Below are 16982 nucleotides of genomic sequence, written 5' to 3' on the forward strand. Positions count from 1 at the left end.
ACATTACTTATCCTGTACTGATCCTGAGTTACATCCTGTATTATACCCCAGAGCTGCACTCACTATTCTGCTGCTGGTGCAGTCACTGTGTACAAAGTATGATTGTTTAGAATAGTGAGTGCAGCTCTGGAGTATAATACAGGATAAGTAATGTCATGTATGTACACAGTGACTGCACCAGCAGCAGTATAGTGAGTGCAGCTCTGGAGTATAATACAGGATGTAACTCAGGATCAGTACAGGATAAGTAATGTCATGTATGTACACAGTGACTGCACCAGCAGCAGAATAGTGAGTGCAGCTCTGGGGTATAATACAGGATGTAACTCAGGAGCAGTACAGGATAAGTAATGTCATGTATGTACACAGTGACTGCACCAGCAGCAGAATAGTGAGTGCAGCTCTGTGGTATAATACAGGATGTAACTCAGGATCAGTACAGGATAAGTAATGTCATGTATGTACACAGTGACTGCACCAGCAGCAGAATAGTGAGTGCAGCTCTGTAGTATAATACAGGATGTAACTCAGGATCAGTACAGGATAAGTAATGTCATGTATGTACACAGTGACTGCACCAGCAGCAGAATAGTGAGTGCAGCTCTGCAGTATAATACAGGATGTAACTCAGGATCAGTACAGGATAAGTAATGTCATGTATGTACACAGTGATTGCACCAGCAGCAGAATAGTGAGTGCAGCTCTGGGCTATAATACAGGATGTAACTCGGGGTCAGTACAGGATAAGTAATGTCATGTATGTACACAGTGACTGCACCAGCAGCAGAATAGTGAGTGCAGCTCTGAGGTATCATACAGGATGAGTGATGTATGTAGACAGTGACTTCATTTTATATAGATTTATTATATATGTATATGTAGATCAGAAACCTTTTGTTTAATCATTGTGTCTCTCCCCTGGGTGCTGCATTGCTATCTATAGGATTACAGGATGTTTCTAGCTGTAGATTATAGTGTGGGGTGAGGGGGTGTCATGGATTCCTTTCTCTATAACCTCCAAAACTCTGACCCCAGAACAGAGCACAGCAGAAAGCATCGGAATATTGAATGCAGCTCTGGATGTGACTTCAGTTCCTCCTAACAAGGATTGTTACACCTCCACAAGCAAAGACGGCTACCAATCATGACATGGGGGTCTCCAGTTTGAAATAAGTGGGGGTTCAAAATGTGACCCTAAGACTTACTGGCCCACTGAGTGACTTGTCCACCACCACTCCTGTCACTCGGTGACCCCCCCCCCACCCAGTGGTCAGATCCTCGGCAATTCTATATTTGTCTCTTTTCTTTGGTCATTCATACTTGTTATTGTAAATGTATTATCCCTTTAAGGAAAGATGACTCTATCGACCTCCCTCCTTATGGTTTCTTGACCCTCCTGCTTACCTTTGGTTTCCAAACCTCTGGAGACTCTTCCTACAAGCCCCGAGGAGATGGCATGGGACCTCCTCTTACATTGAGTAGGACAACTCCTACGCTCCCATAATATATCCTCTTCCTCTTTCGAGCTGGAGAATGGATCAAGACCCCTCAGTCTCCTCTGATGTAACACAAGACCCCTCAGTCTCCTCTGATGTAACCCAAGACCCCCTCAGTCTCCTCTGATGTAACCCAAGACCCCTCGGTCTCCTCTGATGTAACCCAAGACCCTTCGGTCTCCTCTGATGTAACCCAAGACCCCTCGGTCTCCTCTGATGTAACCCAAGACCCCCCGGTCTCCTCTGATGTAACCCAAGACCCCCCGGTCTCCTCTGATGTAACCCAAGACCCCCCGGTCTCCTCTGATGTAACCCAAGACCCCCCGGTCTCCTCTGATGTAACCCAAGACCCCCCGGTCTCCTCTGATGTAACCCAAGACCCCCCGGTCTCCTCTGATGTAACCCAAGACCCCCCGGTCTCCTCTGATGTAACCCAAGACCCCTCGGTCTCCTCTGATGTAACCCAAGACCCCTCGGTCTCCTCTGATGTAACCCAAGACCCCTCGGTCTCCTCTGATGTAACCCAAGACCCCTCGGTCTCCTCTGATGTAACCCAAGACCCCTCGGTCTCCTCTGATGTAACCCAAGACCCCTCGGTCTCCTCTGATGTAACCCAAGACCCCTCGGTTTCCTCTGATGTAACCCAAGACCCCTCGGTCTCCTCTGATGTAACCCAAGACCCCTCGGTCTCCTCTGATGTAACCCAAGACGCGTGGGGATTGTCACCTCGTTGGGTCTATGGTCCAGACTTCAGTCTTGGGTCGGAGGAAGGATCGGGAGGGAAACTTTTTGATGCCGGAGTTTTTGGAATTTCTTGACAAAGAACTTTTACTTTGCAGCACGTTGGTTGTTGCCTCCCCATTGTCTCTACTTCAGACTTATCACTTAGAAAGTTGGGTGTCCCCGGGGAGGTTTAAGGGTTTGAAGTTTAGAAAGCGCAGCCCGAGGCGAGGAATCGTAATAACAACCTCAAAGGTGTCACTGGAGGCAAAATATGATTCAGCAAATTCGTTGCCTTTCTCCTCTGTGCTGCCGGGATGAGGGAAGTCGGTGAACTTGAATTTTGTGAAGTTCTCATAAGAAGTTACCGTCTGCTGGAATCTGAGCGCCAATGAAGTAACCAATACGACCCTGCGGAGAACTGGAGAAGGGGAAGGGCAGAGCCTTCAGGGGCTCCGAAATTTTACAGGGGGCAATTTTAGGAAAGATCATCATGAAGTAGCTCAATGCCCAACATTTTATCATATAATATTCAACATCTTGGGTAAAGTGGAGTAAATTTTTGATACAAACATTTCGTTTTAAAAATTATAAAATTATATAATTTTTTTTTAGGAGTAAAAAGTACAAACTTGAGGCTCTTTTTAGGCATCTGCAACACTTCCTGCAAAATATCTCCAACCATGTTAGCGGCAAACATGCCTTAAAGGGATTTTCCAGCTTCGCATTGATGACCAAAGGTCATCTTGATCAGATTTGTAGGAGTCCAACATATGGGAACCCTGCAATTTGTGGGAGATGGAACAACTCTGTTCTCTTGTAGTGGTCGGCCTGGGAACTGCAACTCGTATCGCAGTTGATCAATTAGGACCCCAACCATAGACCTAATTATAAAGGAGGAGGAATTGGGCAGAAATCTACAGGCCCAAAGATGAATTTACATTGTCGCACTTTGAATTTCTGGTTTTATGTATCAGGCATTAATGGGGGAAAAAAAAGCAGAAGAACTTCAAATGAAGATCAACAAAAAAGGGATTCTACCAGGTAATTTTTTACCCACCAAAACCTTGACCAAAATGGAAAAGCCATGAGTGAAAAATCAATGGCCTCCTTAATTCTGCTATGAATTTAGAGGGGAATGATCAGCCTGGTGTTGCTAACTGAATTTCCATTGATTAATTGATCATCAGACAGTTGGACCACCTCTATTACACCAGAAGTTCTGCCAGTTTGCTGGTTCCGAGTCTATTACGAGGCCAAGGTGGAAAAACATCAGCAATGATCATAGAGTAGATTTTGCCATCAATCGGGTAAGTTTAGAAGATGTCTCCAAACAATTTTGAAGTCTATCATTCCACAGGAGAAAAATTCACAAGTAAAAATTTTTAATGTGTGTGGGGGGGGGGGGGGGCACTTTGGTTTTTCAAACTTGGTTTTACCATTTTGGAATAAAGCGGTAGAATTTGTTCTACATCTGGGGTTGGATTTACGTCATTGTTTGGGCCTTCTAAGGATCTTCTTAGAGAATTCACAGAGTGAGCACTTTCCTTTCCTTTATAGAGAGATTTTACAGCAGTCAAAAGAATTTTTGACTTGGAAAAACCATTCCGATCAATACCTTGATCCAATACCAGTGAGTGAACTGATGAATATTAGATTAGAAGCATTCTGATATAAACTTGAGGTAGCAGTATGGCTTTACATGGCAACTGGGACACAGCAACTTCAGTCCCAGCCAAGTGAAGATTCAAAATAGAGACTGGTGGAAGCGATAACAAAATTAAAACTTTATGTGACCGCACATCATTGTTACAATTGCACATAAAAAAAAAGTTGGCAGCCATGTTTTAAATATGAAAAAGAAAAACTACACCAATCAATCTTTGGCTTTTGTACTCCTAGGTCGAGGCTCAGACCAACCCTTGACCCTTCTCCAAACGTCAAAAAACCCAGAATCTGGAAGTCTTCCACACAACATATTATAGTGGCTTCCAAAAACATTGGATCCAGACCTGGTTTTAGAGTATTTCCCTATAATTTTTTCTTTTGAAACCCATCTGGATGTCCTAAAAGATTAGACCTTCAACAGAACTTTTTGAATCCTTAAGACTACCACCCAACATTTTTTAATTTGTATGTTTTATGTTATACTGAGACAGTTTTTGAGCGTCCACCCCTTAATATCATGTTTGGACCAGTCTCAAAATTTCTTGAAAGATCAGATCTGCATCAGAACTCTTTGTATCTGGAAGAACAACCACCCAACATTTTTTTGAATCGCATGTTTTTACATTGATTTCCAAAAATCAAGTAAAATGAGACGTCAACCCTTAATCTCTCTCCTTTGGACTATCCTCAAAATATCATGAAAGATCCGATAGATCGGGAAGATTACCACCCAATATTTTTAAATCTTATGTGATGTTTTAGTTAACGCCAAAAATGCTGAGCTCAGACTTTTTGTATATCCCTCCGAAATCCCTTCCAAGTGACCTTTCTGTGTCCGACTTAAAAGACCAAACCTGTTTCCGAAATTTTCATCCTGGTCGTAAACCACTGAACATTTTTCAATTCTACGACTTGTGAAAGTGGTTTCTAAAAAATGCTTATCTCAGATTCAGTTTTGGGGTATTTCTTCCCAAAATTACCCTCTTTCGACCTTCTTCCAGATTTCTTGAAAGACACGAGACCTTTACCAGAATATTGAAATCCATAGATAAACCACCACAAATTTTTCAATTTATACATCATGTTATGATTTCCAAAGATACGGAACCTCAGACCCTAGTTTTGAGTATTTCTCACTCAATTCCCATCCTTCAAAATTCCTAAAATATCAGCCCACGAACAAAACTTTTTGGAATCTGGAGGTCTGCCACTCAACATTTTTTGATACCGAAACTAGAATCATGTTTTTGGATGTTTACCAAAACGCTGTCTTTTGACTTTCCAGATGTTCTCAAAGAACAGAATGTTACTATAATTCTTGAATTGTGAATTCTACCACCCAACATTCTATACCGATTTCCAAAAATATTGACCTCCAACCCATTCTCTGGGTATTTTTTATCTTGGTGTAACTTTCACCTGGTGGGAATAGAGATTATCTGAATGAGAAGTTATTGATGTAACTACTGGGCTCCAGCAGATGGAGGTGCCTCTGGTTCAGAGATGGCTTTACTCTGGAGTGATCACTAGGCTTCGAGAGAGGGGGATGACCATGGTGACTGATGAGGGTTGTGCTCAGTACCATAAGTATTGTAATCCATACTGTCTGAGTGATAGCATCTGGTCTCGAAAGAAAGTGGTCGTGTTTTCAGTCATCTTAATCATCTGACATCTGCAAGGTAAGGGCGGCTTCCATGGAGGGTGGTGGCTTCCATGGAGGGTGGTGGCATGTAGTCATCTGATGGAATGGCAATGAAATGTTTGGCACATACTGGAAAACTCTATAATTGGCATTTCTTCTGATAAATGTGGATATAACCCAAGTTTTCCTCGGTAAGGAATGGCAGTAGGTGGTATTAGACGTTCTCCTGGCTTGGATTACTCTTGCTCCTAGGGATAAAGTCTTTGTGTTTGGTGGGACATGGGGGAACTGGTGTCTCTACAGGGAGGCCCTGCTGCTGATAGCCATAATTTACTTTGCCACAAGGAAAGTGACGCAGCCGAAACAGAGGCACTTCCTGAACGGTAGAAGTCAGTGTAGATGGCTCAAGAAGAACGGAGGAGCCTGGGAGTCTACCAGAAGCAACCCTAGGGGCAGCCAGACAGCTTCCCTCAGTTACTACACTCTCTCTCTCGGGGACTGGCTTATCTGGAGCAGCAATGTTTTTGTCTACCGGTGTTTTTCCGGTGAACCATGAACCGTAGGTAGGATTCCAAAGATTGGTTGGCTTGTTTCTAGATCCTCGAGCCCCGTGTAACTCTGCAGGTGGTTCGGATTGAGCAAATACTTGGCTTTCGTGTCCACCTTCTGGAACCTGTCTGGCATCTGCACGAGCCGGTGGTTCAGCATGGACTTTATTGGGGACCTTCCGTACTGTGGGCACAGGAGGTGGAGACTTTAGACCGTGTCTGTCTTCTCTTCCCGGCTTCTCTGGCGTCACTAAGAGCGGCGGGATGACATCTGGATCTTCTGGGCGTGTAGGGACCTTTTCCTCCTCCTCAATGAGTGGCCCGTATTCCACAGGCAGTGATGTGTTGATGACATCTGGGTCCTGCAAATACAGAAACAACATCAACTAGATTATGGAGTAGTAGGGACCAGATCAAATCTACAATCGGTGTTGGTAGAGGAAGGATGACAAGATGACGGAACTATAGATGTTGCTACAATGTAAACTTTAGATTGCATTAGGATAAGAGCTGCAGGCTCAGGTGCTATACATGGTGCAGGATATGATGCAATAGATAATGCATACTTTGTTTGTAGATATTGAGCTGCAACCTGTGATACATTGGGATCTGCTATGGGGCCGTATGGTGGGAGCTTCTGCCTGCGGTAGAATATGCATAGTTTGGTACCGTAAGGGCTGGAGACTAGGGGCTGCAGCATGCGGTACAGTGGAGGCTGCAGCTTGCAGTATGGTGGGAGCTGCAGCGTGCGGTACAATGGTAGCACTACCTGTGCTATGGTGGGAGCTGCGGCATACGGTATCATGCAATAGAAGATGCATAATTTGGTACCATAACGGCGGGAGACTAGGAGCTGCAGCATGCGGTACGGTGGGAGCTACAACCTGCATTATGGTAGGGGCTGCTGCATGCGGTACAATCGTGGCGCTACCTGTGCTAAGGTGGGAGCTGCAGCCTACGGTATGATGCAATAGAAGATGCATAATTGGGTACCGGATGGAGACTTGGTGCTGCAGTATGCGGTGGGAGTTGCAGCTTGCGGTACAATGCAATAGAAAACACATAATTTGGCACTATGTGGGCAGGAGACTTGGGACTGCGGTTAGGTGGGAGCTGCAGCCACTGGTTTGATGCAATAGAAGATGCATAATTTGGTACTGAATGGGCTGCAGCATGCGGCGGGAGTTGCAGATTGTTCAGTTCTATCCCTATTAGTAATTGCCTTTCCCTGCTTGGACTGATGGTCACAGCGTCTCGGGCTCGTTCATCAGACCCTCCGTACGTTGCAGATCCTCGCATTATTGCGCCTGACACATTGGTTTCCAGCCGGTAATTAGTCGCCTTTATGCCGCCGCTTCATTTTCTGATAAGCGCATTCAATTTTAAGATGTTCGACATTTCCTATATCATTCACTGGCCGCTGACTTACTGCTCAGAATAGGAAAACAATTGGTGTCATAATCGCCGCACAGAGTTTCCCAGCGCTGAGATATCAGCTACATTAATAAAAGCCATTTTTTTATATTTGCACGGGAGACGCTGCGGTCTTAAAGTGATGGATAACATTATAATTATTTTCTAGCCATCCGTTCACACTGTCATAGAGGCTAATACTATAATTCTGTTTTCCTGCAGACACCACTAGGGGGTGCTACTGAGTCTGCTGTATATTGCGTTCTGAATGAACTCCTGAGCTCCCTCTGCTGGTGGCTGCATGTTCCCAGCTATATTAAAATTGGTAAGGTCATCTTAACTTTGGTTTTAATCTAGGCTTTCCCTATCCTCCACCACAGCCGCATTAGCAACAGGGAAGCCAGCTCATGTGTTATAGGCCCCTCCTCCGTTGTCGGGATCAGTGATGTCATTACCACCAGGCTTAGGGAGAAGACCTATTTCAGAGACTGATGTAGACGCTTCTGCCAACCAGAGGTATCCTTCATGTTCCCAAGATGTAACATCTTTGAACTATTACAGTTCTGCAACATTGTTGTTGACGGTGTCTTCCCATAGCTCTGGAGCGCCCTCTGGTGCTGGCTGCAGGTTGTCTGCTATTTAAGAGAAACCTAGGGCTGTCCTGTCAAGATCTATGATGTCATAGCTGATAGTTAATAGGGGGAGTTGTTGTCTATTATAATATCACCAATAAATGGGGGTAGGGTGTCAAACTCATTGAAATCAGTGAAGAGGGATTCAGGGTCAAGATCAGTGATGTCATTACTATCAGCCAAATGACAGAGGGTCTGTTTTCAGTTTCTGTGATGTCATTGCTATCAGCAAAAGGAATTGGTGATGTCATTGATACCATCCCAGTGGAGAAGGTCTATTGATGAGGTTGATGTTTCCAGCCAGAGGAAGGAGGGTCTATTCACCAGATCAGTGATGTCATTGCTTCTACCACAGAGAGGGGCTATTTGTGAGAGTGATGATGTCACTACTACCAATATTCCCAGGATAGATACATTACAGTTCTGCAGCTCTATGAATGGAGGTGTCTTCCCATAGCTCCGGAGCGCCCTCTGGTGGTGGCTTCAGGTTGCCTGCTTTTTAAGAGAGGATCAGGAAGTCACTTATATCAACTTGAGAATTAAGGAAAGGGGCCTAACAGCTGAGGTTTTGTTACAATGACGCCTGCTGGTGGCCTGGACATCTCGGCTACAGACTGCTGTGTCAGACTCTGGAGGCTTCCCTTCTTCTCATCTCGCGTCGTTGTCAGCCCGCAGTACGGTGGTTAATTAAACAACACATTATGCAGACAGAGGTTAATGAAAAGCCGCCATTAATTGATTTATAATCGTCTTATTTCACGACACAAGTCGGCTGGCTGCGATCCCGGGATGGATTTTTTTTCCATTTTAAAGTTTGACCAAAGAGAAAAGTATGTGAGAATGTGGAGGAGACTGGAGCACAGCTCTGAGGGACATACAGCTGGGGACACGGGATTTCTTACAAATCCAGCAGCTAAATCAATGTGATGAAAAGACTGACGACACAAGACGTCTACTACAGCGTAATGTCCACCAGAGTGTAACCCTGATCTAGAGGAAGAGGCCGCTAGATACATAACAATGCAAAGATATGTGTATAGTGAGTGCAGCTCTGGGGTATAATACAGGATGTAACTCAGGATCAGTACAGGATAAGTAATGTCATGTATGTACACAGTGACTGCACCAGCAGCAGAATAGTGAGTGCAGCTCTGGGGTATAATACAGGATGTAACTCAGGATCAGTACAAGATAAGTAATGTCATGTATGTACACAGTGACTGCACCAGCAGCAGAATAGTGAGTGCAGCTCTGGGGTATAATACAGGATGTAACTCAGGATCAGTACAGGATAAGTAATGTCATGTATGTACACAGTGACTGCACCAGCAGCAGAATAGTGAGTGCAGCGCTGGAGTATAATACAGGATGTAACTCAGGATCAGTACAGGATAAGTAATGTCATGTATGTACACAGTGACTGCACCAGCAGCAGAATAGTGAGTGCAGCTCTGGGGTATAATACAGGATGTAACTCAGGATCAGTACAGGATAAGTAATGTCATGTATGTACACAGTGACTGCACCAGCAGCAGAATAGTGAGTGCAGCTCTGGAGTATAATACAGGATGTAACTCAGGATCAGTACAGGATAAGTAATGTCATGTATGTACACAGTGACTGCACCAGCAGCAGAATAGTGAGTGCTGCTCTGGAGTATAATACAGGATGTAACTCAGGATCAGTACAGGATAAGTAATGTCATGTATGTACACAGTGACTGCACCAGCAGCAGAATAGTGAGTGCAGCTCTGGGGTATACTACAGGATGTAACTCAGGATCAGTACAGGATAAGTAATGTCATGTATGTACACAGTGACTGCACCAGCAGCAGAATAGTCAGTGCAGCTCTGGGGTATAATACAGGATGTAGCTCAGGATCAGTACAGGATAAGTAATGTCATGTATGTACACAGTGACTGCACCAGCAGCAGAATAGCTCGTGCTGGATCATTCTGCTGTGAACTGCTGACGGGTGTGGTTGTTGCTGCTGAGCTCCTGCACCACCTGGAGCAAACCCAATCCACCCAGGCCTGCTCTCTCCTCCCCAGGGAGGGAGTGGGTTCTGTGGGATGAATGCTGCAGGAAAGTCCCAGGCTCCTGTCTCCCGGACCAGGCCGGCGGGGGGCAGGAGAAACCAGTTACCGGCCAAAACTGATGGCGTCAGAAGATCTGCCCGGAGCCAAGGACGCAGCGATGTGACCTCGGCTGCCACCCCCAAGACCCAGGGAAGCCGCAAGGTCTCCGGAACACAGAAGATCAAGGCAAGTGACATCACCCTAAGTGCTCCTCCTGGAAAGCTGGGTGTCTGTGCGGGAAAGCTGGGTGGTTCAGCTGAAAAGCTGGGTGCTCACGGGGGTGTGCAAAAAGCATGGGGTGATCTTAAGGCCCGGGAGTCTGCTTCCATCTATGGCTCCCGGATTGCTGAGCACCTCCGTGAGTACGAGGAAGCTGGCAAGGCGCTGAGGAGGCTCCAGGAGGAGATAAGGGAGACCGTGGCCCTAGCGGGGGTGGCTACACAGAGAAAGAAAAAGTCTGATCTTCTTAACACCATAGACAGACTAAAAGCCGAGGTCACCGCTCTGCAGGAGAAGCGTCATCTAATCCGCGAGCACAGTGGTCCGTTTCGTGAAAAATTGGAGAATGACGCCCGGTTTGAGGAGATGCGCCAGGAGCAGTTGAGAAAGCAGAAGGGGCTTGAGATCCAGGCGGATGATGGCGATGATGAGGAGGATGAGGAAGACCTGCCGTGTCCGTCTGGTGGCCTGCACCAACACCAGCAGGCCTCGCACGACAGGCTGCCTGCGGAGCAAGCGCCATTACCATCAGGCTGCGGCTCTGCCAACCTGGAGGAGGAAAGTGATGACAGCGGCCAGGGGGGGGCGCTAATGGCTCAAATACGTCAGCTTGAGTCCCCAGTTCACCTCCAGAACTTTTCCTTCGGCGATGATTTGCCAGATGACGACCTAAAGAGAAAGAAGAGAGCCAGGAAGACCAAGGCGTCTGAGGAGGTGAATCTGGTGTTTCGTCCCCTCCCTGTTCCCTCCGGGCGGGCAGCAGTGCCAGCCTGTCGTGTAGGGCCCGTTACCCAGCCCAGCACGAATCCTGCAGTGGACTCGGTGCCAGGGTGCGGGGAGATTGCAAAGCCACGTTCCATCATGGCGCAGAGCACCAGCCTTGTTTGTAGTAGCAAGGATGGTGCAGGGAAGGCATCGGCCGAAAGGCCGGACAGTGAGGGCGATCCAGCAGGTCCTGGTACTGTGCGCTGCCCCCTAGTGGGAGGGGGGGGTGGCCCAGTGCCAGGGGCAGTGGCGGTGGCTCCTGTGGCCCCTAGCGCTGTTGCTTGCTCCGATGAGCAGCAGCAGTGTGATGGGGCTGCTGGGGCTTGTGGTGCGGCGCCTCCCAAACCTCCCAAACATCCCGTGCAGCCTGCAGAGAAAGTCGCAGGAAAAGTACTATTCTGTATTGGTGCATCAAACTCTGGAGATATGAAAGGGGCAAAAAGACTGTCTGGAGTCTGTAAGGACAAGCGGCCTCTACCATCCATTGAGCAGCGGTGCTCAAACATCATAAAAACTGCTGGACAACAAGGGGTTAATGCCAATGAGGCAGAGGGCACAAGTAAGATCGGGGTTGGAGCTGCCTCTTCTCAGGCTGTATCAGCTATGGAGGTGTCTCTACCCCCAGTGCCCAGTGACGCCGAGGCAACCCCAGGTCCTCCTGGCCCAGCTGGTGTGAGTGATGCAAGGAAGCGAGGCAGTATTGTACATAGTGTGGTGAATGTGGGGGTGGTGAATGGTGATGGGGGGGATCCTGGTAGGAGTGCTGGTCCATCTGCACCCCCAGTGGTGGCCGCTCCCATAAGGAGCTATGCGAGTGTCACTGCTGGGGCAAGTGGGGTTAACTCCTTGTCTCCTGGCTCTGGGAACAGCGTTTTGCAAAGGCGTCTTATGGAGGCTCTCAGGAGAGGGGAAAAGTCAATCACTGTAGAGGGGAGAGAGGTTGATCTGTCCTTCTGGACAGACAGGCATGGCCTGACAGCCTTCCAAGAGAAAAGGGGGGGAGAGACTGTATGGTCTTTACCCACAACTGGGCCCGGAGCTTCCCGTAGGAATGTGGGAGGGGCAGTGACGCATGCCCACCCAGGTCAAGGGTGGTGGAGCTCCTCCTGAAGATGAACTTCAGGGCTAGTGACATCTTTGCCCTGATACATCCTTATGGTACTCCGGAGTTCGATGTCAGCTTTGTTCGGCCGGAGGGCTTAGAGCTCTTCTGGTCGAATTATGAGCTGGCAAAGAACGAGCCCGCATGGCGAGACTTTGCTGTGCAAGCAGTGTCTCGCCAAAACACAGTCAAGAAGGTGACCGTTTTGACCCGTAACGAGTCACTTTCTTGCATGGACATCATGACTTGGCTCAGTCGTTATGGTGAGGTTGTACAGGTACCGCAGAAAAACCGCGATGAATTTGGCATTTGGTCTGGAGCCTGGACCTTCATGATGAAGTTGAAGTGTTCAGGCGGCACAGTCGCCCACATTCCCTCTTCAGCCTTTCTTGGGCGAGACAGAATCCTGATTTTCTACCAGGGGCAGCCGAAGGTCTGTCACAGGTGCGGTGACCCCACACACTTTAGCGCCAGCTGCCAAGTGCAGAAGTGCGCTTTGTGTGGTGGGCTAGGTCATCTCGCTGCATCCTGTAAGGACATTAGGTGTAACCTGTGTGGTGAGCTCGGTCACCCTTTCAGCCGTTGTCCTCGCTCCTTTGCCAATGCGGTTGTGACCCCAGTGGAGGAGAGCCATGAGGTTGCTTCTGCTGGGGAAGGTACCAGCAGAGGTGGAGGAGCTGAGGGGCCTGTGAAGAAAAGTAAGAAGAAGTCGCCTTCTCAGTTGAGGCGGCTTGAAGCCAGACAAAAAGGGAGAGAACTGGAGAAGCCTCAGTCTGCTGGGGTGACCCTTGGTCCTTCCTCAGAGGCTGGTCTTGCTACTGAGGCCCTGAGGGATGATGAGTTGGATGAGGAGGTCAGGAGGATGGAGCGTGAGAAAGGTGCCATGTCCTCCACGTCCTCCCAATATGAGAGTATGGATGAGGATAACAGGATTTGGCTAGAAAATAAGCGCAAGCAGAAAAAGAAAAAACGCGGCGTATCTAAGGTACCTAAGGAAGGGAAAACTTCCTCCCCTCTGGTTGAGCTTTCCAACCAGTTCCTCACCCTCGATGAGATCGCCTCCTCGGAAGGAGAGGCTGAGGGTGGGGTTCTGGAGGTGGCGGCGGAGCAGCCTGCAGGGGGCGCCGAGTCTCTATCCTCTGGGGATGCTGGGTCCTCAGAGTGGGAGACTGACTCAGAGTCAGGAGACAAGGACGAAGGAGAGGGTGGTCCGGGTGGGTCCTTGGGGGCCAGTAATAACATGGACACCTCAATTTCGTTAAAAAGAAGTTGCCCCAATTCTGAAGGGAAAAGGGAAAAGGGATCATCCTCGGAGGACAGTAGAGGGAAGGGAGGTAGTAAGAAAAAAGCCGTCTAACTCCGCGGCACCCACTCCGTTGACGCTGGCGTCCATTAATGTCGCCAGCATTAAGTCTGATGCGGCTAGATTTGCGGCCTTTGATTTTCTCGGCCGCGTTGAAGCCGACATTTTATTTTTGCAGGAGACCAGGCTGCCAGATTTGGCGGCCGTGTTTAAAGCTAAGAGGGAATGGAGACACGGGCCTTCCTATTGGTCTCTTGCGGCCGAGCCGTATAGCGGAGTGGCGGTCCTTTTTACCGCACCGGTAGAATGCCGACGAGTTATTGAGTTAGAAATGGGGAGGTGCCTGATCCTGGATGTCCTCATGAAGGGACAAGAACTTCGCCTAATTAACATCTATGGTCCCCAGTCCAAGTGGGACAGGAAGTGTCTCTTTATGAGGATCAAGCCCTACCTTTTTACAAGTCGGCAGGTGGTCTTTGGAGGGGACTTCAATGCTGTCACGAGGTCCCAGGATAGGGGAGGTTCCAGAGACAAGCTGACTTATGATAGCGTCGCTCTTAATAGCATAGCTAGTGAGGCTCGCCTGGTGGATGTCCACATCCGGCACACCCCAGGCCACGCGGGGTTCACCTATTATAGGGGTAGCTGCAGGTCTAGAATAGACAGGTTTTATTTAAAGGAGGAAGCCATTTCTTCAGCAGTGTCCGTTGTTGAGGTGGAGTTCTCCGATCACTGTCTAATTTTGTTTTCTCTGAATGTTACAGAGACCCCCCGGATGGGAAGAGGCTACTGGAAGCTCAATTCGTCTCTCCTGGAAGAAGCAGAGATAAGACAATCCTTTGAGGACTTTCTTCAGAGCCAGGTACCATTGCTGGGCCTTTGTAGCAGTAAGTCAGAGTGGTGGGAGATGCTCAAGAAAAGGGTGGCGAGATTCTTCCGCCAGCTCTCGAGCCTCAGGAGCCTGGACAGGTACCGCCTGTATCAGGGCCTGAGGAGGAAACTCGAGCATCTCGTCTCGACTGGAGGTAGTCGTGAGGACATCTCCAGAGTGAAATCCTTACTGAAGAGGTGTCAGTACGATAGACACGCATCTTTGGTTTTTGAGAGGGATTACGGGAAATACCGCTCGCCCGACCCTTACAGAAACTGCAAGATGTCAGTGAATGGTAAAGTTGTCACGGGACTGGTTGACAGTACGGGATCCCTGAAAAGGTCCAGATCAGGGATTCTGGAGGTCGTCAGATCCTTCTACTCGCACCTCTTGGGCAGGAAGGATCTAGATCGGGATGTGATGTCGGCTTTCCTGGCTGAAACTGTCCCTGAGCCAGGAGTAGACCCCTCTCTTGATGTTTTGACAGAGATGATTAGGGAAGAGGAAGTCAGCCGGGCGATTGAAGGGCTCGCCCTCAAGAAATCGCCGGGTCCGGATGGCTTAACATCCGAATTTTATAAGACCTTTAAGGACGCCTTGGTTCCCCTCTTGACTGAGGTATTCAATGAGTGTCTTTCCTCGGGCGCTCTGCCGAAGTCAATGAGGAGGTCTGCCCTGATCATTCTGTCAAAGGGTAAGGACCGATCTCGTATTGAGAACTGGCGTCCCATAGCGCTTCTCAATGCGGACAGAAAGGTTTTGGCAAAGGTGCTGTTTAATCGGCTGGTGCAGTTTGCGCCCCGGCTCCTTTCGGGGCCCCAGCACTGCTCTGTTCCAGGCCGCAGTACATTTAGTGCTGTGCTTTGTGTCCGGGAGGCAGTGGAGCAGGGCAGGGCTGGTAACTGGAAGGGGTACTTGCTGTCCTTGGATCAGGCAAAAGCGTTTGATCGGGTTAACCACGAGTACCTCTGGTCTGTCCTTCTGAGGTATGGCCTGCCGGGGGAGTTTGTCAATTGGCTAAAGGTTTTGTACGCAGGGGCAGAGAGTTTCCCGCTTGTGAACGGTTGGATTGGCCGCTCTTTTGAGGTCGGGTCTGGTGTTCGCCAAGGTTGTCCTCTGAGCCCACTTTTATACGTGTTCGCGATTGACCCATTCCTTAGGAGGGTTGATCGTGGGCCGTTGGTGGGAGTCGGGATGGACCAGGCGGCACCGGAAGCCACTCTAAGGGTGGTAGCATATGCCGATGATGTCACCGTTTTTGTGTCCTCGAGAGGGGAGGCGCAATGGGTGATGTCAGAGGTTGACCGCTACTCAGAGGCTTCTGGGTCCAAGATCAACCGGGATAAGTGTGAGAGTCTCTGGCTGGGAGAGGGGGATCCAGGCTTTGATCTCCCGGACACTCTTCCAGGGCCCCAAGACTCTGCCAAAGTTCTAGGCATCGAATTTGGCCAGGGGGATTACCCCATGCAAAACTGGGACGGCAGGCTTAAGATCGCCGCTCAGAGGGTGGACCAGTGGAAGGGTTGGTCTTTGACCCTCAGAGAAAGGGTTAACCTGATCAAAACCTACCTGCTCCCATTGCTGATTTATCTGGGCAGTGTGTGCATGTTGCCGGAACCCCTCTGGACTCGGGTCTACAGTCTGTTCTTCCAGCTGTTATGGGGGAATAGGCTGAACCTAATCAAGAGGGAGGTTACTTACCGCACAAGGAGACAAGGAGGGTTGTGTATGGTCAACCCTGTGGTGTTCCTAGTGAATACCTTTCTTAAGATCAATGTAGCAAACCTCTGGAAAGAGAGGGCTCCTCCGTGGGTATACTCCTGCAGGGGATGGTTTCAGCCTTTCTTCCAGGAATGGGAGACAGGAGGACAAGTGAAGGATCTTCGTACACCGCATGGGCATCTTCCGGCTTACGCTACCCCGGTTCTGAAGGTGATTCGCCGGTGGGGTCTGGGAATGTGGGAGATCAGGACCATGTCGAGGAAAATCCTTGACAAAAGGGTTCTGTTTGCCCGTTTCCAGAAGCCTCTGGCCCTCAGGGATTGCCCAAGTCGGGATCTTGGGGTGGGTTTGAGTTTATTGAATTCCATCAGGATCCCCTTGAAGTTTTGGGACTTGGCTTGGCGCTGCTTCCATGGAAAGCTGTGTGTGAGGGACAATCTGAAGTGTAGGAGCTCTGAGGAAAGGGGTTGTCCCCGGGAGGAGTGCGGTGGCCTGCTGGAGAGCATGGACCACTTCCTGCTTCAGTGCCCCTTTAACACAGAGGTGTACAACCGGGTGGGCGCTTCCATCCATTGGCCCGGGTTGGCCGCTCTCTCCTATGCGGAGTGGGCCTATGGAGCATTCAGAGGCCTGGGTGGCCGGGACCGCTGCACGTTATTCCTAGTCAGTCTAGTGGTCAGGTACCACACGTGGAACGCACGGTGTTTAGTATCGACGCAGCGTAAAATCCTCCCGGTGGATGAGGTGGTTAGGAACATTCTGGGTGACCTGGTGAAGGTGCGCTCTCTGGAGTATGAGAGGC

The 16982-nt window shown here is 48.9% G+C and overlaps 1 protein-coding gene across 1 annotated transcript in view; it reads right to left on the bottom strand.

The window, feature by feature from the left end:
• Positions 1-16982, bottom strand: part of ALK (ALK receptor tyrosine kinase) — a 566624-nt gene continuing 549642 nt past the window's right edge. The window contains exon 29 of the mRNA XM_072139971.1: positions 1-6436. Coding sequence (XP_071996072.1) covers positions 5741-6436 — 696 coding nt within the window. The 3' untranslated portion in view covers positions 1-5740. The remainder of the gene's footprint in view (positions 6437-16982) is intronic.

This window comes from Engystomops pustulosus, chromosome 3, assembly GCF_040894005.1.
Source record: "Engystomops pustulosus chromosome 3, aEngPut4.maternal, whole genome shotgun sequence".
Classification (NCBI taxonomy): Eukaryota; Metazoa; Chordata; class Amphibia; order Anura; family Leptodactylidae; genus Engystomops; species Engystomops pustulosus.